General features: G+C 38.9%; 1 protein-coding gene across 1 annotated transcript in view; it reads right to left on the bottom strand.

The window, feature by feature from the left end:
- PRELID2 (PRELI domain containing 2) overlaps window positions 1-26,820 on the bottom strand; it is an 82,736-nt gene that overhangs the window by 37,245 nt on the left and 18,671 nt on the right. Inside the window, exon 5 of the mRNA XM_001099038.5 lies at window positions 5,991-6,096. Coding sequence (XP_001099038.2) covers window positions 5,991-6,096 — 106 coding nt within the window. The remainder of the gene's footprint in view (window positions 1-5,990; window positions 6,097-26,820) is intronic.

Below are 26,820 nucleotides of genomic sequence, written 5' to 3' on the forward strand. Positions count from 1 at the left end.
CCATCCCATTACTGGGGATATACCCAAAGGATTATAAATCTTGCTGCTATAAAAACACATGCACACGTATGTCCATTGCAGCACTATTCACAATAGCAAAGACTTGGAATCAACCCAAATGTCCATCAGTGACAGACTGGATTAAGAAAATGTGGCACATATACACCATGGAATACTATGCAGCCATCAAAAAGGATGAGTTTGTGTCCTTTGTAGGGACATGGATGCAGCTGGAAACCATCATTCTTAGCAAACTATCACAAGAACAGAAAACCAAACACCGCATGTTCTCACTCATAGGTGGAAACTGAACAATGAGATCACTTGGACTCGGGAAGGGCGACATCACACACTGGGGCCTATCATGGGGAGGGGGGAGGGGGGAGGGATTGCATTCGGAGTTATACCTGATGTAAATGACGAGTTGTTGGGTGCTGACGAGTTGATGGGTGCAGCACAGCAACATGGCACAAGTATACATATGTAACAAACCTGCATGTTATGCACATGTACCCTAGAACTTAAAGTATAATAATAAAAAAAAAAAAAAAAAGAATCCACCAATGGATTATGTCTGTTTTTACACTGCTAATAAAGACATACCTGAGACTGGGTAATTTATAAAGAAAAGAGGTTTAATTGACTCACAGTTCCACATGGCTAGGGAGGCCTCAAAATCATGGCAGAAGGTGAATGAGGAGCAAGTCATGTCTTACATGGCAGCGGGCAAGAGAGCTTGTGAAGGGGAACTCCCATTTATAAAACCATCAGATCTCACAAGACTTATTCACCACCATGAGAACAGTATGGGGGAAACAGCCCCCATGATTCAGTTATCTCCACCTGATCCCCGTGCTTGACACATGGGGATTATTACAATTCAAGGTAAGATTTGGGTGGGAACATATAGCCAAATCATAACAGATGACTAGACAAACAAAATGTGATATATACAAACAATGAAATATTAGCCTTAAAAAGAAAGGTAATTCTGACACATGCTACAATACAGATGAACGTTGAAAACATATGCTAAGTAAAATAACACCAGTCATAAAAAGACAAATACTGTATTAGTCCACTTATATGACATAACTAAACTAGCCAAGTTCATAGAGACAAAAAGTAGAATGGTGGTTGTCAGGGGCTAGGAGGTGAATGGGATGGGAAGTGATTGTTTAACAGCTAAGGAGCTCCTGTTTGGGAAGACGAACAAAGTTCTGGAGACAGATGATGGTGACAGCTGCATCACCATCACATTAAGTACATGTGAATGTACTTAGTGCCACTGAACCGTACACTTAAAAATTGTTAAAATGGTAAATTTTTTGCTATGTATATTTTGCCACAATGAAAAACAAATTTTTAATACTATTTTTTAATACAAAAGTATTTTCATAAATCTGCAGTACATAAAAAAGCAGAAAAGAGGATATGTCATTACAATAAAAATGGGAGAAACGTCAGCTAACATACTCTCAACCTGCATGGCACTGTTGAGAGTGTTGAGCTGCATGGAGTTCAGGCCAGCTGTAGTGTGGACGATAGATGCTGGGGCCTCCAAACAGAAGGGAAGACATTCACTTGCCCCTCAAAGGCCGTTTCAAGTAGCATGGCCCCATTCCTCTGGCCCATTCCAAGTTCCTCTCTTGTAACTGAGCTCCCTACGCTTGCATTCCTCCGTCGTTACTGTGCATCACATTGCCTTACTCTGGTTATATCAAGAACACACAGCTTGCCCCACGCAGGTAGCTTAAGTGCATTGATCATGGATGCAGCTCTGTGCTGCAGAGATCAAGAGCACTCTGGGGTCAGACAGGCTTGGGTTCAAATCTCAGGTTCACCACTTACTAATCCTGTGACCTTGAGAAAACTGCTTTGCCATTTGGGACCTCAGTTTCCCTATGCATAAAATGAAAATAACAATTCCTATCTCATTATGTTGTCCAGAAAATCAGATAAGGTAATGCATGCCAAGGACAGTGCTTGGCATCTACTAAGCTCTTATAAGCACTAGCTGTTATTTTAATATGCTTCTCAGCAGTGATCACAGTGCTGGCACTGAACACCAAGCAAGGCTCGATAAATTTTCTGCATCAGCAGATGTTTATTCATTGTCTGTCCTGCTTTCTGCCCTGAGCTAGATGTCCCAGAAGTAAAGCTGCTTAAGGCACAATCTCTATCTTAAGAATTACGTCTTAATTCTTACTTGTGTCTCCAGCATTCTACCCAATGCCTGGCACATAGGTGACACTCAAAAAGTGCTGGTAGAGTTAAACTTAAAATCTAGTTGTCTAGCCTATATATGTTTACATGAATTTGAGGGGGATAAAAAATATATAACCATAAAAAGAAAATATGTTAAAGAAGTATGTGGCAGTGAGTTTTAATTCTTGAAAACTAAAACATATTTTGTATATTTGTCCTGTGTTTACCAACTTACAGAAAGCTATCAAACTTAGTTTCACATGTATCTGTGGGAACACATTAAAATCCCCATTTTGCAGATAATTAAGCTGACAATAGGGAGGGCCAGAGTGATTTGTGCTGGGTCACAAAGGTGAGGAGAGCGAGTCCAGAGGGCTGTAAGTTCAGAACCACTTCTGTTTCAAGGATACATCTGTCAACTTGACTGCCAAAGGGAAATCCCAGTTCTCCTGCCCACAGATTTCCACTCCAGGAGGAAGGAGGGGTCTGACTGGTGTGTGAAAAGTCAGCATTTGTGACACAAAGGCTCCCAAATTCCAACTTACCTCCCTTTAAGAGTGGCAAAGGGAGAAAAAAGCAATTGAGCCAGTCCTCAAAGGCACAGAATACATATGACCTCAGCTTGGGGATCCATAGCTAAAGCCTGCTTTTAATTTACAAACATAAAAATAAAAAGTTTGTGAGTACCTAGTTTTGATTTTTCTGGAAAAAATAGATATCAGATCCCATCATTACCACTACTCAACAGACTCAGGGATAAGTCCTAAAGTGAAAATAAAGTCACCTAAAACACTCTTACGGTGACTTCCACAGAAACCATTTATGCAGGCTCAGCTGTGAGGGTTTATCAGGAAGTCAGGCTGATACTGGAAAACATGACCACTTGGATAAAAGAAAAAAGACACTTAAGCATAAATGGCTCCTAAAATCAAAAAGCTAATTAAACGTGGGCTCTTCAAAAAGAAAAAGTAAGTCAGAAAAGGCAAAAGCTAGCAGGAAAAATATATTCTTACTTCTGAGCATAATAAATGAGAATAAAAAGGAATCACTTTAAGAAGTTGAAGTCACCTAATTATTTCCAGATAATATTCATCAGAAACCAACTGTGAACCTCCCTGGGCATTTCCTTTCTACTCATTCCCACACGAATGGATGGAATTCTGTTCAAGGTACTACAGGTTGGGAGGAGGGAATAAGAATTAAGGTGAATAAAACCACCTCTCTGCCATCAAGGAACATAGAATCAAATGTGGGATCATGCTAGAAATGTTGGGGAGTATATATCCGCCCCACAACCCCTTCCCCTGAGAAGTGTCCCCCTAACCCTGGTCCATGTGGTCATGGCAGAGGATGAGCCATAACTGGACAACCTGACTTCCATCTTCCTGGTGGTGCCTGAGCTATGGGAGGCCAATGAGAGTCCTTCCTAAAGAATTAATAAAGAAAAAAATAAGCTATTTTATTATTAGTGAGAATTCTATCAATATATAATATGTATGCTTGACAGTGGAGGCCCATGTTCCATTATATGGCCTGGGGAGCAGAGAAAACCAGACTACACAAAAAGAGTGGAATAAAACAGACATATAGTCTTACAGACAAGAGCTGAAGAAGGAATACCACTTGGGTTCCTGGCAGTGTTCAGTTCCCAGTAAAGACCTTTCTGAAGCCTGCCAGCCTCACCACCCTTGTACACTTACAATGAGCTAGCCTGAAGTGGTTTCTGTTACTTGCAACCAAATAGACCTAACAAAATCCAAAGGGAGTAACCACAACACAAATTCATCTAATGAACAAAAGTATAAGTGAAGTTTGTGATGCTAGGTAGGCAAGGATTTCACCTCATTCATCTGAGGGCTGCATAGTAAAGTGGCAAGAGGGAACTCTTCTTGACAAAAGATGTGGATTTGAGTCCAGACTCCACGCTTTGCTAGTTCTGTGACCTTGAAGAAACACATTTAGTCCACACTTAATGCAGTGCCTAGTGCAAAGCAGGTGCTCAATATATATTTGTAAGAGGAAGGAAGCAGGGAAAGCAGTTACCACATATTGGGTATGCTTATCTTTCAAGTCATTTCTCATTAATAAAATGGGAAAAAAAATTTCACTCTATGTATCTCAGAGGATCAGAATGTACATAACCACTGTGCAATTAAAAGTCATTATTAGGTTCATCAGATTAACTGATGCGTCAAATACAGACCCACTTTAGTTAATGAAATAATATTTATCTGAAGTAGGGGTTAGCTATACCCTACAAGCCAAATCCAGCCCACCACCTGTTTTTATATGGCCTACAAGAATGGTTTTTATAAATGAACATTTGCAATCAATTTGATGATAGGGAACATGAACTTTGAACCCTACTTCAGCTAAATGTTATCCCTCTCTCTCAAAAAAATCCCATTCTTCTAGTTAATATATCTGTATTATTAAAAAATTCAATTTATTATTACTATTATTATCATACAGAGTTTAAAGGATGCACAAGAAGTCAACTCAGTAAGAAACATGGCAATGAAATTACTTTTCTCATCAGTTCCACTATTTTTAGAGTGCAATGCTGTAGAACATGGGAGTTTTTACAAATGCATAAATTGCAATATAGCAGGAAAATGTGCAATAATATCTGAGTGAGTGAAGGTGACATAACATCTTCTGGAAGTTCAACTACTCCCTTCAAGTTCAAGTTTAAAGAGGCTGGACCAGTCTGAATATGCACCAGGAACCACCTCAAACTGGAGCAAGAACACATCATCAATCATGACAGTATGTCTATGGTGTACACGACAGTACTGAATATTCATGCACCGCCCTCAGCCTCCCAAATGAACGCCTCCTAGTACAGGTTCATTCTTGAACCTAGACATGCAAAAATGAAAACAAGGGTCCATTACTAGGAAGTCTCTGAGGGTCATAACAATGGTTCTTTATACCAGCGGTTAATTCTATCCCACAAAACAAAATGAGTCCCGAGTAAAATCTGGAAATAAGTGAGTATAATTATCATTGCAATTAATAACAATAATAAAACACTTTGGAGCAACTGCTCTATACTGAGCACTGCAATAAGCACATAAAGATGCATAAGCCATGGGTTTTGACATGAAGTTTTAAAAATAATGCTATTAAGGCAAGAAAATGGGAGATATAAATGTCATATGGAATATCATAGAGGACAGATTAAAATGGAACAGTTCTACTTAAAATAGAGCACACAGGACCTTAGAACTCCAACATGACTTCTGAATCACTTTCATGGAAGCCTAAGTTCCCTTGAGAATAGAGTTTGAAAACTACAAGAATGGACAATTGGGGTCTCTGTATTTTCCTCAACCATAATATTAAGACAACAGTAATAGCTTCTGCAAAGGTTTGTGAGGATTAAATGAGTTAATAAACACAAATGCTTTTAGCAGTCAGTAGTATATAGTAAGTGCCCAATAAATATTAACTATCATTATCTTTATTAAATGGTTGTCATCATACTATACATTATTATTCATTCTGATTATTTCTTTTAATTAGATTATAAGTATGCTCCAAATTTTCACATACTCTTCATTGGCATATTTTTAATTTAATGAGCCATAAATGGCACTTTAGTTTTACTTTGATTTGAATTTATGTAATAATTTTGAGAGTAATTATTTTTGCATATATTTGTTTATTAACTATATGTTTTTCTCATTATGTCTGTTCATGAGTCTTATTCAATAACCCTATTGGAACTCCTATTGTTTTTTAAAATTAATGTTGGTTCAAAGCAGAAATAAAGTTACCTTCTGGGCTCCCTGTCTTAAGAATGTGCTGGCAAAAGTTTCTAAAATGCAGTTGAGAAATCCAGCTCCTGTGACTGAAATCCTGCCTCTTTGAATGAACTCTGTCCTGCAAAAAAACAAAAAACAAAAAACACATCTTCGATGTCATTCTATGCTTGGATATGTAAACGACAGACATTTCTAGCTGCATAATTACCACTTATAATCAATACAAAATAATATCCATAATAATTCAACAACTGCCTAAGAAGATTTTGTTTAAAGTAATTTATAGTTTATATAATACTAACAACAGTCTTATTCAAATTAAAGAATATTCATCTCATGCTGCAAAATCTCTTGTTAAAATTGAGTCTGAGGTAATTATCAATGATATGACCTTAGGTAAATAATTTTGACTCTCTATAACTTGGTTTCCTCACATGTAAAATGGGAACGACCATAGTATCTTTCTTTTACAACTACTGTGGCAAGTAAATGACTTATCACACATCACAGGAATATGAAGAGTTCCTGACACATAAGTATTTATTAAATGTTAGCTACTATTACTAAATAGAGTCAGATAGAGACAAGATTAGAAAACCAGAAGCCGGGAATGACTTTTTCAATCCTCGATTGGAGAAGGGGGTGAGACAGAAGAGATATGTCACCATCTCTACCAATTTTAATTACCAAAATTATATCAATATAAATTATCTTCATGTCATAAAACAGGGATCTAGATTACACTTGAGTGATAGAAGTAAGATGGCTGAATAGGAAGTCCCAAGCCCTCATTACCCCCAGAGATAATGACTTAAGAACAATATACAAACCAAATTGCCTTTATGAGAACTCCCTCAAGAATTAGCAGCACCCCAGGTGAGTGCAAAGCCAAGAAGAGCCACATCCAAGCGGATAAGACACTTTGTTACTTTTACCTATGATAGCTCCCTCCCACCTAGCATAGTGTAACGCAATCAAGAAAAAATTCCCAGCTTCTGGCTTCTCCCTCAGAAGGGATAGAAAAGTGCTAACTGTGCATCCAACATTCCGTCTTTAAGAGGGGCATGACTCAGAGTGCTAAAGGAAATGGCAATATACTTTCAAAAGCAAGCATGGTGGCTTGTTACACTAGAGAGACTGCAGTACCTCAGACGGACACCAAGGGTAACAAAAGATCATTGGCTCTTGAGAACAGGGGCAGTCCTCTCTGACTGGGAAATTACCCACAAGCCCAGAGAAGCTGCATCCCCCGAAAAGGTTTGAGAGGCCCCCAGAATCTCAAGCTAGGTTCATCAGTGAAGGTCTTTCCTATATGAAGCCAGTCCATAAGACTGGGAGAAGTGGCTGTTTTTTCATATACCCGAACTTCAACAAAAGATCACAATGCATGCAAAGAAACAAGTAAACATGGCCCAATCAAAGAAACAAAACAAATCTCTAGAAACCAACCCTAAAGAAACAGAGATCTATGAATTACCTCACAAAGAACTTGAAATAAGCATCTTAAAATTCTCCATGAACTAAAATAGACAACTAAAGGAATTAAGAAAAAATAAAATGCAAGAACAAAATGAGACTATCAACAAAGAGAAACTATGAGAAAAATGAGAACCAAGGAGAAATTCCAGAGTTGAAGAATAATGGAACTAAAAAACAATTCACTAGAGGGGCTCATTCAATAGCAAACATGATCAAGCAGAAGAAAGAATCAGCAAACTTAAAGATAAGTTATTTGAAATTATTGAGTCATGGACCAAAAAATAAATAAAAAGAATAAAGAAAAGTCAAGAGAGCCTAAGGGACTTACAAGACAGCATCAAACAGATCATTATCCACATTATGGGAATCTCAGAATGAGAAGAGAGTGAGAAAGAAACAGAGTGCCTATTTGAAGAAATCATGGCTGAAAATTCCCTAAATTTGAGGGAGGAAATTGGCAAATAAATTGAAAAAGCTCAATGAACTTCAACTAGGATAAATTCAAGAAGACTCACACCTGTGCAAATTAGTTCAACCATTGTGGCAGACAGTGTGGCGATTCCTCAAGGATCTAGAACTAGAATTACCATTTGACCTAGCAATCCCATTTACTGGGTATATACCCAAAGAATTATAAATCATGCTACTATAAAGACCTATGCACATGTATGTTTATTGCGGCACTATTCACAAAAGCAAAGACTTGGAACCAACCCAAATGTCCATCAATGATAGACTGGATTAAGAAAATGTGGCACATATACACCATCGAATAGTATGCAGCCATAAAAAAAGGATGCATTCATGTCCTTTGCAGGGACATGGATGAATCTGGAAACCATCATTCTCAACAAACCATCACAAGGACAGAAAACCAAACACCGCATTTTCTCACTCATAGATGGGAACTGAACAATGAGATCACTTGGACACAGGGTGGGGAACATCACACACCAGGGCCTGTCATGGGGTGGGGGCCTGGGGGAGGGATAGCATTAGGAGAAATACCTAATGTAAATGATGAGTTGATGGGTGCAGCAAACCAACATGGCATATGTATACCTATGTATCAAACCTGCACACTGTGCACATGTACCCTAGAACTTAAATAAAAAAAATATATATATATATATATATATATATATAAAGACTCACACCAAGACACATTATAATCAAATGTCAAAAGTCACAGAAAAAGGGAGAATCTTGAAAGCAGTAAGAGAAAAACAACTCATCACATTAAGCTCCTATAAGATTTTCAGTACATTCCTTGGCAGAAACTTTGCAGGCCAGAAGTGAATGGAATGCCATATTAAAAATACTGAAATTAAAAAAAAAAAAAAAAGAAAGAAAGAAAACATACAAGACAAAAATACTATATCCAGCAAAACTATCTTTCAAAAATGAAAGAGAAATTAAGACTTTCCTAAATAAACAAAAGCTAAGGGAGCTCATCACCACTAAAGATTTGGATTACATTTAACTTTGCCTCATTCATTCATTTGTTCAACACACTGACTGCATGGCTACTATATGCTAAGTGCCATACCGACTGCTAGAGGCCCACAGAGAAGGAGATGGTCTCTCTCTTCCAGGATCTCACTGGCTAGTGGAAAAGACAAATAGACAAGTGGGAGAGTGTCAGCAATTGGAGGTGAAGCATTCCATCAGAGGAAAACCACAAGGACCCAGGTAAGGAGGCATGAAGGAAGAGACATGTCTGAGGAGCCACAAGTTATCTAAAACTGCCCAGTACATGGTATGGGGCTTGATAAATTCTTCCCACAGGAATGACTGGAGCATAAGGTGGGTGTGGGAGATGTTAGGATATGAGACTGAAAGGATAATTGAAGACAAGGTTGCAAATGGCCTCAGGCTGAGAAGTTTAGGCTTTACCCTGAAGGTAAAGGGGGTGTCTCTTCTGAGGACACTAAGTACCAGGTATAGATTAATAGTCACACCTGCACCACTGACTAAAACGCTCATTGCCATTCCTTGATGCTTTTAGACAATTTCCTATCCCCCATTTTCACCACAGTGCTTACACTGAAAGAGTTCAATGAGCATTTGTTAAATTAATTAATTCAATTTCTTTGTAATCAAAAATATTCAACACATAATACATCTTCCCAACCTTATATCTCTGTGGAAAGGAAATGAGAGCCACGTCTCCTGTATGTATAGTTGGCATGTGTTTATATGCATGCATATGTGAGCACATGCACTGAAACAAACAAACAAAAATCTGAGAAAATGCTGGATCCGGCAAACTGTCATTTTGGTCAAATGGTTACTAAAACCTCTTAATTAGACCTCGTTAATAGCAGTAGCCTCTACATTTAGATCATGCATACAATAAAAGGAAGCCTTCAGAATTCCTCTCTCCCTCTCCCCTCTCCCTTTCCTCACCTTCTCTTACACACATACACACACACACACACACACACACACACACACACACACAGGAGTTATCCCATCCAATCTGACATAAATACCTTCCATCTAAGCAGTTTTTACCTCTTAGATTTAAGCCTATTTAAAATGATTTGCTCATGTAAAACTGTATCCTGGTGACACTAATCGTTTCCGTCTTTATTCTGGATTAGTCAGAATACAATTTTACAGTGATTTTAATATTAAGAAATGAAAAGTTGAGCAGTCTCACACTCTTGGGAGAGATGAACTCTTCAGTCCCCAGTCCTGAAGGCAAATGTAGGTAAGAGATTAATAAAAGTCTCTTACATCATATTCTAACCAATATTGCTTTCTGCCACTTTTGGGAGAAGTAAGTCCTCAGAAAAGCACTCTCGAGTTTTGTCCACATATCAGAGAATAACAGGGCAGTAAAACAGGGTCATGCCCTTGCCATCAATGAGATGAGAGTTTATCCTATTATATTTTAAGACTGCCAGAGAAGAAAATATTGCACTTTCCCTCAGTAACTCATTGATAAAGCACATCAGACACTCTTCTTACTACAAATAGCTAACCTAAATCCCTCACACTAGAATTCATCTCCATTTAAGTTCCATGCAAAACACAGCAGTTTACACAACAACATATGGTTTAATTTCAGCTTCATTTTTAAAAAAAGATGGATGGATGGATGGATGGACAGACGGACGGACGGACAGATGAGTAACTGAACAGAGCTAACATGCTAACAACATTAGGGCATTAGAACTATATGTTATTTACGTGCTTTGTTCTTCTTTTTAGTGGTTTATAAATTTTCTATTTAAAAAAATACGTATTCCTTTGGCAATTGCCAAAAAATGTCTATTGAGGAAAAAGACCCTGAGTATCACTTTTATATAAATAAATAAGGCATTTTATAAATGACTCTGTGCCTTTTAAACCATTTTCAGCAATGGTACCTGCTAACTTCTGGCTTCCTCTTCATTCAAAGTCTTGTTAAATCACCTCTTGGCTTTCCTTTTCCCACGTTATGTAATCTCATTTCTTTGTAGCTGTGTCCTAAGACTTTCTCCTCACCCTGTACTTGAAGTACATAGTGTTTCATCATATGCAAGACATAAAAGGATGATTCAAGGTTTCCTTCACCTGTTTTTCATCTCTGAGAAGCCTACAGGGAGGACTCTCCATTACATTTATGGTATTACAAATTCAGGGTCATACCTACTCCTCAAAACTCAGTATTGTAACAGTGTCCATTCTATATCAGACATTGTATTATCTTCTGAGGTTGCTATGCTTTGAAAATTATTTTCTCTCTTTTATGCATGAAGAAATTATGACAAAGAGATGTTAAATAACTTGCCCAAGGTCACATAGCTTAATGTCATGAGGATTCATTAGCTATCACCTCAAAATCCTAGTCTTCCTCTGCTCTCAGTGAATGACAACTGTCTTTCTAGTCCATGAGATTAGAAATCTTAGCAACATGTTAGATGGTCCCCTCTCTATAATCAATCCAAACATCCAATAAGTCACCCAATTGTGCTTATTTCACTTGTAACATCCCTCAACAATCCATGTTACTCTCTTCCTTGCTACTGCTACTGCCTTGGCTTGGCATGGAATTCTCTCTCTCCAGGACCATTGCAAAGTGCCTCCCAATGGCGTCCTGTCTCCAGCATGAATTCCCTATATTCCATATTGACAAAAGCCAACTTCCTAAGCACACACCTATCATGTCACTGCCTATTAAGGCAGGGTGAATAATGCCCATGTGCTCAGTTTTATGTGTATAAGACTCATCCACAGTGTTGCATGTAGTTGTTGTTTGTTCATTTTCATTGCTACATAGTGTTCTACTGATTGAAAATACTCCAAATTATTTATCTACTCTACAGAAGATATTTAGAACGGACCCAGCTTATGGCTATTATCAACAGTGCTATTATGAAAACACTTATAATGTATCCAGATACATATGTGCACAAGTATCTCTGGAGTATCCAGCAGTCAATTACCTGGGCCATACCACATGCACAGTTTCAACTTTAATAGATCAGGCCAAATGTTTTTCTAAATGGTTGTATCTATTTTTTCTTCATTGCATCCTCAATTCCAATTGCAAAGACTAGCCCATGGTAGGAAATCAATAATGCATTTAGAAAGGAAAGAATGAAGAGATGGAAAGAGTTGTAGGGAAGAGAAAGTGAAGAAGCAAAAGAAGGGAAGAAATGTATAGTACATCTCAATACCTGTGTCAGGGAAAATGAACCAGATGTCTCAGGAGTTCCACCAGCTCAGGTCAACAGAAGACAACCTTCACCTGGCTGTGGGATAAGCCACCTACAAAATCTGAGAGTGAGGCTGACCCACTCAAGCAGCACCTGTATCTGAGTCCCATCTCTTGCTTTGTCCACTTAGTGGGTGTAATTCAAAACAGAACCCAATGGAACTGTTACAGAGAAAGCACAACTCAAATCCCAGAACACCTTTGTGAAAATGAAGGGCAGCTTATACAGTCATTTAAAAATTTGTTTTCTTCTGGATTTGAGAAAATAAAAAAGTTCAGGGGAAATATGGATTAGGAATTAATCCCCAGAGCACACAGCCACCAGTGCTGAATCCTCAAAACGGCAGTTTCCAGGAAAGCAAAAGCTCTTAATGAGATCCTGTCCTTGAATTATTGACTGGTTAGGTATGGCAAATCTTGCCTAATTGTTTTCATGATGCGAATCTAATTAAAGTGTCTTTGAGGAGGAAAAAAAGTTTCCACAGATACTCTTGTTGTGATGACATCTCAGTTCTAATCATGTTTTTAGCATTCTCCTGTAAGTACACAGAAATAGGGGTCCCAAAGGAAACACAGGGTCTTCAAGTCAGATGGCCCACTCACTCCTGCCCAATTCCCTGGCTCTGCTGCTGCTGCAGAGACTTCTGACTCACTGCTGCTCCACCATGCCAGACTATGTAGTCACTCCCATGCTGTCTGTCTGAACCCATTTACATAACTGCCTCCACAGAAAACCAATGCAATTTGCAGAGCTCTCAATATATGCTATGTAGTTTCAGCCTTAACATGAATGTGTGTATTTACACGTGTAAAATCACACACACACTCACAAAAAATATATATATATATGTGTGTATGTGTGTGCGTGTATATATATATATATATATATATATCTTTAAGACAGGGAACAAATGTGTGGCTCCTGGAATTAGACCATTTACATTCACGTCTTCTTTTATCTTGCCTACCCACCCATGTAGTAAGTTCCTGAAGTTCTGTGAAGTTTGCTCTTCTCTGTAAAATGGGGTTAATAATACCTATTTCATGAATTGTCTCAAGGTTGAATAGGGCAACATGTGGACAGCACTCAAGGTACTATGTGTAAGCATTCAACAAATGTGAGTAAACAGTACTAACACTAGTAACAATAATGCTGTTCTACTACAACCACCATTATTATTCCCTATTATTCCCATTTAAAGTAAAAAAAAAAAAAAAAGCACAGTGGCTGAGAAGTCAAATAACCACTGTGAAAATCCAGCCCCAGCCAACTCCAAGACTCTGCAATTCATTAACTTCTAGGTGGCACTCAATCACCATAAACCACTTGGCAATGAAGGGAATGAACCCATCCCCACCCCAGTTCTGACATTCAAAGCTCTTGAAGCAGAAGCCTCCCAACTTCCCAGCCTCCTGTCTCACCCTGCTACCCTACACTCTGCACTGTGAAACCAAACACTCTACCATCCTTCTCTGACCTCCTCTCCTCAGTGCTTTCCCTCTGAGCTGTTCTTCTAACCCATGCCAGAAACCAACAGCTTGTTACCTAAATTATTAACAATGAGTATCAACAGGGTATGCCATAACACTAAGAAATAAATTAAATGGTAGAATCTCAGAGGCCCAGCAGGTTAGTACAGGTACATATTTCAGGACAGTCTGGCTCTGTCTCTTAAAACATGGTATTTAAGAATTGATTATTAATATGCCTCACGCCTGTAATCCCGGCACTTTGGGAGGCTGAGGCATGCAGATCATGAGATCAGGAGTTCGAGACCAGCCTGGCCAACATGATGAAACCCCGTCTCTACCAAAAATATAAAACATTAGCTGGGTGTGGTGGCACATGTCTGTAAACCCAGCTACTTGGGAGGCTGAGGCAGGAAAATTGCTTGAACCCGGGAGGCGGAGGTTGCAGTGAGCCGAGATCATACCACTGTACTCCACTCTGGGCAGCATAGCAAGACTCTGTCTCAAAAAAAAAAAAGAGGTGATTATTAATAAAAACAGTTAACATATTTTCAGAGCCTATTGTGGTAAAGCATTGTATTAAGTTTTTTATATGCATGCCTTTCAGTTAATTCTCACAACAGTCTTAGAAGGTATATAATATTAACCTGAGTTTACAGATTAAAAAAACTGAGGTTCAAAGAGGCAAACTGACTTAGGGTCACACAAAAATAAGTGACAGGGCCACTATTAACACAGTTAACTTCAGATCCCATGTCCCTTCCCACAACCCTACTACCTAGAAAAGTGTCTATTTAGTGAAAGTTTACGGGCATCCCGAGTTGATGGCGAAGCTTCAAACTACACAATGGTTTGTAAACTAGCTTAGGTGGAGGCTTGTCTTGGGATATCAGGCCCAACAGTGCATGCATCCCACTCACAGCTGGTGCTGATTGTCTGCCCAATGGAGGAGGTAGACCCTAAGACTAGATTGTCACCAGGTTCCTCTCTATTGTCTCGAGATCTTTAGGTTATCCTGCATTATCTCAGTGCCTGGTTAATAAAGTATCGTAATTTTTAATACCAAAATTTTTTATTTCCTATAGCTACAAAAGCTAACCAAACAAAAGAAAAAAATTTAACTGGTATCTGTGTTTCCTAAGAGCAGAAAATGCAACATAATTTTGACACTAATCATACTCACTAAAGTCTCCCCTCCTCATCCCTTATTTCCATTGATCATTCTTGCATAAATTCAGTAGAGCCCTCATCTGAATTTTGACTTTTCAGCAGGTGTTTCCACTGAAGAGTGTTTAGTGTTTGCTAGATAGCCAGAATATTAACTGATCATGCTTTATAAGATTAACAAGAATTTTACAAAAAATGAAGTTCCAAAAGGGCTGCCAGCTGTATGTTTGCTTACCACTGGGACCATGGGATACTTACTAGATATCAGGGATTCCAAATCTAGCTACTCAACAGATTCATCAGAAGAACTTTAAAAATGTCGATTTTCAGGAGTCAGTCCGGGAATACAAAACTAGAATTACCAAGGTGAATCTACATTTTTAACTCCCCCACTGAATCTTGGGCCAACATACAACTCAAAACAACTCAAAAGGAAAAGGAGGATGAAAGAAAAAATGTCAACAGGCGTCCGCTAAGATACAATTATGTATCACCTAACAATGAAGATATGTTCTGAGAAATGCATTATTAGGCAGCTTCATCGTTGTGCAAACATCATAGAGTATACTTGCGTAAACCTAGATGGTGTAGCTTACTACACACGTAGGCTAAATGGTAGAGTCTATTGCTCCTAGGCTTCAAACCTGCACAGCATCTTACTATACGGCATACTGTATGCAACTGCAACACAGTCATGTTTGTGTATCTAAACATATCTAGACATAGAAAAGGCACAGTGAAAGTACAGTATAAAAGATACATACCACATATATACCATTTATTAAAAAATGATACACACTTACCATGAATGATGGAGCCTGTAGTACTGAGGTCACTCTGCATAAGTCAGTGAGTGAGTAGTGAGTAAATGCAAAGGTCTAGGATATTACCGTACACTGCTGTAGACTTTATAAATACTGTACACCTAGGCTACGTTAAATTTATTTCTAAAATTTCTTTTTTCAATAATAACCTTAGCTTACTGTAATTATTTTACCTTATAAACTTTTTCATTTTTAACTTTTTCACTCTTGCAAGCACACTTAGCTTAAAACATAAACATATTGCATAGCTGTACAAAAATATTTTCTTTTATATTCTTATTCTATTAACTTTTTTCTTTTTTTTTTTTTACTTTTAAAATATTTTGGTTAAAAACTAACACAAAAACACACACATTAGCCTAGGACTACACAGGGTCATGATCATCAATATCACTGTCTTCAACCTCCACATGTTGTCCCACTGGAAAGTCTTCAGGGGCAATAACACATGTGAAGCTGTCATCTCCTGTGATAACAATGCTTTCTAGAATACCACTTGAAGTACTTGCCTAAGACTGTTTTACAGTTACCTTTTTAAAATATTTTATAAGGAGTACACTTTAAAACAACAATAAACGATATTGTAATTACATAAACCAGTAACACAGTCATTTATTACCATTTATATGGTTTGGCTCTGTGTCCCCACCAAATCTCATCTCAAATTGTAATTCCCACATGTCAAGGGAGGGACCTGATGGGAGGTGATTGGATCATGGGGGTAGTTTCCCCCATGCTGTTCTCCTGACAGTGAGAGTTCTCATGAGATCTGATGGCAGTTTCCCCTGCACTCTCTCTCTCTCCTGCCATCTTGTGAAGAAGGTGCTTGCTTCTTCTTCACCTTCTGCCATAATTGTAAGTCTCCTGAGGCCTCCCTAGCCATGTAGAACTGTGAGTCAACTAAACCTCTTTCCTTTATAAACTACCCCGTCTCAGTTATTTCTTTATAGAAGTATAAAAAAGGACTAATATACCACTGTCAAGTATTATGTACTAATACACCATTATCAAGTATTATGTGTTGTATATACTACACTTTTATACAACTGGCAGCACAGTAGGTTTGTTTATACTGCCATCACAACAAACACATGAGTAATGCATCATGCTATGATATTAAGATGACTGTGATGTTACTACTACTAGGACTTTTTCAGCTCCAATATAATCTTACGGTACCACCTTAATATATGCAGTCTGCCATAGACTGAAATGTTGTAGGCAGTGTTGGACTGTATCTCAAAAGCTCCTACTTTTGTCATTGAATGCTCTCTTGGCTAAACATCATTGTTTCTAGCTCAATTATCACTTCCCTTTTCAATAAAACAGCTTACTTTAATTTTCAAAATTAGTAACTTTAAACAGTCACCACACTTTGAAAACAACATTTAATCCCATTAGTTCCAACAACTTATATTTATTCGGTGCTTTATAAATGTGCATAGCATGTCTACTTATTATCTTATTAAGTCTTCACTTCACTCTGTGAGGGAGCTCAGGCTAGCTTTATCCCTTTTCCCAGAGTCAAAGAGCACATAAAATGACCAAGCAGAAACAAGAAGAGAAGCTCCCAGATTACTGGCTCAATGCACAGATTCTCTCTACGTGTCATTTCCTACCAAATCCTACTGGGCTTCCCCAGTTTGAACTTGCCCTGCAGCAAATTCCTTCTCTTTCCCTTTCCCACCCACAACCCCCCCTGCCATTCTCATTTCAGCCCACAAGTACTATCTGCATCCCCTTTAGCAGACTTTCATTCATCATTCATTAGACAAATGGTGATGAAGCATCTTCTGTGAGCCAAGCACTGTGCTAAATACGTGGGATACAGTGGTAAACTGTGACCTCAGTGCACAGCCACCACAAAACAATTAGTACAGGATAAAAAAAAACAGAGGAGACTCTGATTATATGAACACAAACATCAAATGGCAAATGAGTATCTTTTGGAGGGCAGTCTTATTAAGCCAAAAATAAAGCTCCAGCCCAGATGATTATATTTGTATAGAAAAGCCTTTACTGCTTGGCTTTTCACAATTGGTGGTGCTTTCTGCTAATTGTTTGATTATCCGCTGGTGCACTGGAAATCAAGGTCAATATGAGCAGAGGGAGTCATGTTTTGGGACGAATACCGTAGTATTTATTCAGGCTATTAGTTAACTACACCCTCAAGCCCTTTAGCTCCAGGACTGGGCTTAGAAATAATTCCTAAGTCAGCAGAGCCAGAGTATTTTAATACTTCAGTAAAAGCAGGTCTGGAGGTCAATCAAAAATGCCACTACTAATCTTAAAAACACACAGAAGTCACCAGACTACCGAATTCACTCATGGAAAAAAAACTAAAAAGACTCCAGAGCAGGGTGAAACAATGGACACCAAAAAATATGTCCAATTACCTCTCAGCACATGCAAATTATATTATTTGTGATTTTGCAGATGAACACTTGAGACTTAGGACGTTTTAATCCAGAAATTCAAAAATAAAACATTCAAAAAGTTATATACATATCTATTACACAGTGAAGAAGATTCATGAGTAATTTCAGTAGTAATGAAAATGTATTGACCTAACAAGAGCTGCAGTCAGGCGCAGGGACTCACGCCTGTAATCCCAGCACTTTGGGAGGTCAAGGCAAGAGGGTCACTTGAGGCCAGGAGTTCAAGACCAGCTGGACAACACAGTGACACCCTGTCTCTACAAAAAAGAAAAAGAAAATTAGCCAGGCATTATAGCACACACCTATATCTCAGCTACTCAGAGGCTGAGGTGGGACAATTGCTTGAGCCCCGAAGTTTAAGGCTGCAGTGAGCTGTGATTGTATTACTGCACTCCAGCCTGGGCAACAGAAGGAGACCCTGTCTAAAAAAAAAAAGAAAAAAAAAGAACAGTTTCTCATCTCATTAATGTAATGCTGTGTTTAAGTTTGATTTTGACTTGTTTTTTACTATATTCCATGAGGGATATATTCAAATGATTAGCACACATTTTGCTAAGCTGACCTTTTTTTTTTTTTTTTTTTGAGACATGGTCTTACTCTGTCACCTAGGCTGGAGTATGCAGTGGCGCAATCTTGATTCACTGCAATCTCCGTCTCCCAGGCTTAAGTAATTCTCCCACCTCAGTCAGCCCCTCCAAGTTGTTAGGACCACAGGCATACACCACCACGCCCAGTTAATTTTTGTATTTTTAGTACAGACAGGGTTTCTCCATGTTGCCCAGGCTGGTCTGGAACTCCTGGGCTCAAGCAATCCGCCTGCCTCAGCCTCCCAAAGTGCTGGGATTACAGGCATGAGCCAGCTGTGCCCTGTCCCTTCATCAAGTCTTGACACACTGCCATGGCCCAGCTATGCCCAACCACTGTGCCCAGGAGAGGGTGGGCCAAACGGGGTCCTAAAATGGTTTTCATGCAATGATGCTATAAGTACCTGGAGACAAAGAGCCAGCCTCCAACCTGTCCATGGGCCTATGCAGGGCCCTGGGAGAGCTTTTGCTTTTCCACCTTTCCCGGCCTCCCAGCGTGCTGGGATTACAGGCGTGAGTCTCCGTGCCTGGCCTGGCTGGGCATTTTTATTGTCAAAAATAAGCATCAGAGGATTAGCAGAAGCTTTTAGACGTGGAAAGCTACAGACATGGCCATTGAGATGCTGTGTTGAATGTAGAAGAATAATCTTGTTACATTTGAGGAAAAACCCAGTTCCACAACATCATGAATAGAATAGGTTCCCACTGATAGTAGTAACTTGAAGATACCAGAAAGTTTTTACTTAGCATAAAAACACATATGCTGAAAGAGTAAAGCCAAAGAAAATACTTTTACAAGGTGATTATCTTTCAGAATTACATTGTAGTACTTGGATAAAGCAAATGTCAATTACTAAAACCAAATCAAATGCATGTCAATTATATTCCCACATGGTATAACAAACACCTATTAAAAGGAAAAGGGTAATAAATAAGAACCAGAAACTAACAAATAAATATATTTTAAAGAACAGACACAAACACAAAATGATAAGAAATTAACAAACCTATCTCAGAACATAAGGCTTTGGAGGATAAAAACCATGACTTTTTCTTCCTTCTGAAAAGTCTAAAATAATACACTTCATTCTCCATTTTCAAAGTAAATGCCTGCGTCCTGCTCTACATAATAAAGCATATTCCCACAAAAGCTGACTTTAATTTTTTCCTCTTTTCAGATTAAGATTCACTTATCTTTTTTCTGATTTGGCCCAAGTGTCTTAAGGCAAAACAGAGCACGAGCATGGCATCTCTCATTCTACACATTCAAGCAGTGCATCAGAGGACCCTATGTGATGCCCCTGAATCTACAACTGCCAAGATCATTGCATGAACCTAGAAGAAAACCAGAAATGTGAGCAGATTCAGTCCATGCCAATTGCTTGCATTGAGCCTGAATACTATTCTCTCCAGAGCTTAAATTTCACTCTGGAACTAAAATACAAGGTTCCCAGTCCCATGCCTCTCAAATTGAGGCACTTGTAGCCCCAAAGATGAGTACTGAGGGAATGCAAAGCCCAACATGAACATATTTCTGCAGTGTAACAGTAAATCATTACAAACACTGTTTCTGTACTAAATACACACTGAGAATTAGAATCAAAAGTTATCAGAATTTTTAGGATTATGAAAATAACAATTGTAAAAGTAATAATACAAAACACTAATATCTGCTGACCACTACGGGCTGGCACTATTTTAAGCTTTCTCTAGGTACGACTTCATTTAATTCATACAACCACCCTCTGGGAAAGGGTTATCATCCCCATCATATAGATGAAGAAACTGAGGAGTAGAGAAGTGACACAAATTGTACAAGGGCACATAGTTACAGTTTCACGGGCAGAATTCTTCTTTTTCCTCTTTTTTTGTTTGAGACGGAGGTTGTATTAGTCCATTTTCATGCTGCTAATAGAGACATACCTGAGACTGGGTAATTTATAAAGGAAAGAGGTTTAATGGACTCACACTTCCACAAGGCTGAGGAGGCCTCACAATCATGGGGGAAAGCAAAAGGCATGTCTTACATGGCAGCAGGCAAAAAACAAACAAACAAAAAAAAACACCACTTGTGCAGGGGAACTCCCCTTTATAAAACCATCTGATCTCGTGAGACTTATTCACTATCACAAGAACAGCACGGGAAAGACCTGCCCCCATGATTTAATTACTTCCCACTGGGTCCTTCCCACGACATATGGGAATTGTGTGAGCTACAACTCAAGATGAGATTTGGGTGGGGACACAGCGAAACTATATCAGGGGTCTTGCTCTGTTGCCCAGGTTGGAATTAAATGGTAGGATCACAGCTCAAGCGATCCTCCCACCTCAGCCTCCTGAGTAGCTAGGACCACGGGCATCTGGCACCACACTCGGCTAATTACTTTATTATTTGTAGAGACAAGGTCTTGGTATGTCGCCAGGCTGGTCTCCAACTCCTGGCCACAAGATCCTTCCACTTTGGCCTCCCATAGTTCGGGGATCATAGGTATGGACCACGCCTGGCCCAGTGGTAGGATTCTGAACGCAGAAGCCTACTCAGTTACTGTGGCATAGGACATGACAGGAGAGACCCTGTGCAGGCCTGGAGGGAGTCAGGTTGGCCGTGTAAATAAAGCAGATAAGTAAATTACTAGACAAAGTAGTCAGACATAGAAAAATAAGAGACTATGAGGCTGCCTTAGGTCTTGCTGGCTTTCCAATTCCTGGTTCCTATCCCTCAGGAGGCCTGATCACTGGTACAGAAATATCCCTGTAATAATCTGCAGTAGTGAGTCTCCATTACCTCCAAAGCAAAATAAAGACAACGGGCAACGTGATGCCAAGAAAACATGAAGAGGAAAAAATGTGTGCAGAGTCCCCTTCTACTATGCCCCAGTTATTTCTGTTCAGTTGCCTACTCACCCCCATGCAGCCCATGTGCTTCAGAGGGAGACGACCTCACCCCCTGCTCCAAGAGCAGATCTTGACTGGATCTGCCAATACAACCATATCATTCCTCTGAACACGCTGATTGATCTGGGGGAGCAGGTGTCCTAAGTTGACTCAATCAGCATCAGGGGAAGGGCTTTTTTCCTCACGGCTAGGAGACAGGTTCCCTCCTCGACATAGCTCTTTCTCTCACTAAATGTGGACAAATTAGTGTGCTGATTCTAGATGCTGTTGATAGTCATGAGGAATCCAAACTTGAAAAAAAAAAAAGTTGACATACAAAGGTAGAGCCAAAAGAATAAGAGCTATGGAAATACTGCCCACTTGGCTATGAGATAATGCAGTTCCTTAGTGAGAGGAAGGGCAGTGTCACTGCCAACCGCTTAGATTCGAAAGCCAAACAGCCCATGTTTGAATCTGGTGCTGCCACTTACTGGTCATCTTACCTCGAACAAGTTACTTGACATCTCTAGCCTCAGTTTGTAAAACAAAGATAATAGTTCCAACCTCACATGGTTATTATGAGGATTAAATATAGACACACATATACACACACACATATACATATGTACACTGAGTACTTAAAGCAGAGTCTGCACATAGTAAACACATGTAAGGGATGGCTGGTATTGTCTGAGTCAGGGTTTCTGCTATTTGCAGCATAAGGCAGCCTAACTGATACAGGAGGAGGGATAAAGTAAGTACAGGAGGGCTTCTCTGAGGCATGGAGTGCCAACCTGGGTTCTGGGAGAGTCAGATGAGTGAGAAACAGGACATCACCCTATCTTCCCATACCTATTATGGAGAGAATAGAAATTCCATTCCATAAAAACTACAGGAAGACAATGTCATATAGAATTAGTGAAGGAAGAAAGCATATTAGAGCTATCCTGTTGTGTGACAGTACAGATGGGGGAAAGTCCAATGTAGTTCTCTCACCCAAGAAGGTGCCACAACTGTAGAGATGTCAGTGGGAAGCCAAAATCAGAACTATGTAAAGAGGACATAGAGCAAGGCTTAGTTTCTAAAGGCAACTTGTTTTGAGCCCATCTCTGAATTGAGCCAACAGGCCATGCACAGGGACAGAGTGACATCTGGTTTCTAGTCACACACCCACACCTGCTAACCAACACACAGCTTGAAAGTCTAATTTTACACTTAGTAGCCCTGACAGCTTTTTTATTCCCTTTAAAAAACAATTGTCCCTATTCTGGGTGCAGTAGCTAGCCATTACTCTCATATTTCCTTAGCAAAGGGAAGAAATTAAAGTAATAATGAATCTTTCTTGGATGCCCCCATCCCATGCCATTACCTATTTATTTAGAATGTCTGCCTAAATGCCTTTCTAAATGCATGTCAAGAGCTAAGGAAACATAAGTTCTCTAGAATGTGGATCCCAGTTTTCAGCATATCAGCCCCTACTCAGAAACCTTTGTGTGACTGCTTGTTGCTGAAGGGACAAAACCCATCCTTCATACCTGGGATCCAAAGCACTCTACAGAACAAGATAAACCCATCCTTTGCAAATGTTCGTATTCCTGCCTCACCACCGTGCTCAAGGTGGAGTCTACGATACCTGCATTTGTATCTTGGTTTAGCAATCTACTGACTGTATCACCCTGGGAAAGTTATTTAACCTAAGCCTCAAAAGAATGCACATGAAGGATATAGCTTTGACTTTGACATAGTAGGCATCAATAAGTGTTAGCCCTCTGTGTCAATGATAGAAAAGGTAGTGTTTTGGAGAGGACTGGAACATAACAAACCAAAGAAATTTAAAAAAAAAAAAAAACATATAACTGGTCAAACCTTCTTATACAGGAGTCTGGTCATATGTTCCAAAATATAAAATGCATATAACCTTTGACCAAGAAATCTCACTTTGCTCAATCTACCTTAAATGGTAATTGAATAAGTGGGAAAATATGTAATCATAGAGATTTTCATCACAACACTGTTTGTAAAAGCAAAACCAATCTAAGTATCAATTAGGAATGGACCAAGAAAATCATGTAAACAGACAGTATCTCCAGGTATGATAATATTTCCTTTTTTTCTCAGAATTCGTTAATATTTTTACAAGACACATGCATTATTGTTTCTAGAATCAGAGTGACTATTTTAAAATACTTTTTGAAAAACACACAAAGAAAAATTGTTCTTAAAGGATATCCTCCCTTTCAGAGTTAATTGTCATTTTACATATCACAGATGAAGGTTTAGTTCACCTTTTAAGACTAGCTAATAGCTCAAATATGCACAAAAATTAAGGCTAAAACAAAGTAGATGAAATGATTTTTTTGCACAAAATCAGCCAATTCCATCCTTTTGCTATTTCTTCATACAAAGAAAGAAGCTCTATTTTCTGGCCACAGCCTTCACACTTAATCCCAAACATCTATGCCCTATGTGAAACTCTTGTCATGAGAGAGACTAAGACAGAAAAAATAGTGGGTGGTTCAGAGCAAGCCCACCTCTGATGCTAATAAGACATGGCTTTCACACCCACTCAGCGGGCTGCTGCAGCATCCTAGAATTATCACTACAGGACCAAAGTTATGGAGAGCAGTAATGATTTGGACAAGTGTTTGGGCTTAAGAATGGATTTTAGATTTTTGGTTTATAGTTGTTTGGGCTTGAGGGCTTTACTGTTTCCATAAAATGATAAGTATATAATAAAAAATTCAAACCACATAGAACAATAACAAAAAACACAGATAATTATCCAGTTCACAGCAACAATCGTTCACAGCAAAAATCACTGTTAACATTTAGTGCTTATATTTTGCTTATTTTTAAACATGTCTCAAAAAAATTAATCATCTTTCACCCATTATACTGGCAAAAGTTAAAAAGCATGTGAATAAGTGCTGACAATGTTGTAAGGGAATGAGCCCTCTCATGTGTTGTTGATCAGTGTAAAATGTGCATATTAACACATTGGAAGGCAATGTGGCAGAATCTGTATGTTATGACTGCATGTCGGTACCCTCCCCCGCCACCCCCAATTCATGTGTTGAAACTTTAACCTACAATGGGATGGTACTAGGAGACTGAGTCTTTGGGAGGTAGTTAGGTTTTCATGAGGTCATGAGTTAGAGACTGCATGATGGGACTGATGTCCTTATAAAAAGAAACCAAGACTAGAACTCACTTTATCCACCATGTGAGGCAATGATGAGGAGGCAGCATCTGCAAACCAAAAATATGGCCTTCACCAGACACTGGAAAGGCCAGTGCTTAGACGGTGGATTTACCAGCCTCCAGGCCTGTGAGAAATTAACGTTTACTGTGTAAGCCACCCAGTTCATGGTATTCTTGTTATAGCAGCCCAAACTAAAATACTACATAAACTAATAAAAGTATGCATGTTCTGAGAATCAGCTATATAGTTTTCTGTATTGAGATATAATTCACTTACCATAAAATTCATCCTTTTAAGGTACACAATTCAGTGAGGTTTAGTATATTCGTAGAGTTCTGCAATCATCAACACTAATTCCAGGACATTTTCATCACCCCAAAACAGAAACTCCATACCCACTGGCAGCCACTCATCACTCTCCTTTCTCCCTAACCCATGGCAACCAATAATCTACATTCTGTCATTATGGATTTACACATTCTGGACTTTTCAAATAAATGGACCCATACAATATGTGGCCTTTTGTAACTGCCTTCTTTCATTTTGCGTATTTTCAAAATTTGTCCATGTTTAACCATGAATCAGCACTCCATTCCTTTTTATGGCTAAATAATATTCCATTTTGTGAATATATTACATTGGGCTATATATTTATCAGTTGATGGACATTGGCTTGTTTCTACATTCTGGCTATTATAATACTGCTATGAAAGTTTTGTACAAGATTCTGTGTGGACATATATTTTCTCATTTCTCTTGAAGTACCTAGGCGTGAAATTGCTGGGTCAAATGGTAATTCTATGTTTAACTTTTTGAAGATCTGAAAAACTGTTCTCCAAAGCAGCTGCACCATTTTATATTCCCATAAGAAACATGTAAGAGTTCTAATTTCTCCACATATCCACAACCAACACTTGTTATTGTGTGTCTTTTTTTTTTTTTTTTTTCAAGACAGAGTCTCACTCTGTTGCCCAGGTTAGAGTGCAGTGGTGTGATCCTGGCTCACTGAAACCTTCGTCTCCTGGGTTCAAGTTATTCTTGTGCCTCAGCCACCCATGTAGCTGAGATCATAGGCGTGCGCCACCACACTCAGCTAATTGTATTTTTAGTAGAGATGGGATTTTGTCATGTGACTAGGCTGGTCTCGAACTCCTGGCCTCAAGTGATCGGGCTGCCTTGGCCTCCCAAAGCGCTAAGATTACAGGCATGAGCCACCGCGCCAAGCCTGTTTTTCACCTTCTTGACAGTGTCCCTTGAAACACAAAAGTTTCTAATTGATGAAGTCAATTTTATCTATTTTTAATCTTGCTGCTTAAATTTTTGCTATCATATCTAATAAATTACTACCTAACCCAAGATCACAAAGATTTATACCTATGTTTTCTTCTAAGTGTCTTATAGTTTTAACTCTTTCATTTAGGTATTTGATCTATTTTGCATTAGTTTTGTATTCTACACGAGGGAGGGAATCTAACTTCATTCTTTCATATGTGGATATCCAGTTATCCCAGCACCATTTGTTGAAAGAAATATTCTTTCCCCATTGATTGGTCTTATAATATTAACGGTTTTAAACCTATCTAAAATGTTCTATAGTTTAATTGTGGCAGTGGTGGCACAACTATATGTTGTCAAAACTTAAAGAACTATACACTAAGAAAAGTAAGTTTTATTGTATGCATATAATATCTCAATAAACCTGATATTTAAAAATTCTACTTTAGGCCAGGCACAGTGGATCACGCCTGGAATCCTAGCACTTTAGGAAGCTGATGTAGGAGAATCACTTGAGTCCAGGAGTTTGAGACCAGCCTGGGCAACAGAGTGAGACCCCATGTCTACAAAACAAATTTGTTTAATTAACTAGGCATGGTGACACATGCCTGTAGTCCCTGCTTCTCAGGAGACTGAGGTGGGAGGATCACTTGAGCCCAGGAGGTTGAGGTTGCAATGAGCCATGATCATGCCACTGCACTCCCGCCTAGGTGACAGAGCGTGACTGCATTTAAAAAAAAAAAATCTACTTTAGATAAACAACTCATACATAACATAAAGGATCACATACAAGGAACATACGCTTCACAAATATTATAGTA

The sequence above is a fragment of the Macaca mulatta genome, chromosome 6, assembly GCF_049350105.2.
Source record: "Macaca mulatta isolate MMU2019108-1 chromosome 6, T2T-MMU8v2.0, whole genome shotgun sequence".
Lineage (NCBI taxonomy): Eukaryota > Metazoa > Chordata > Mammalia > Primates > Cercopithecidae > Macaca > Macaca mulatta.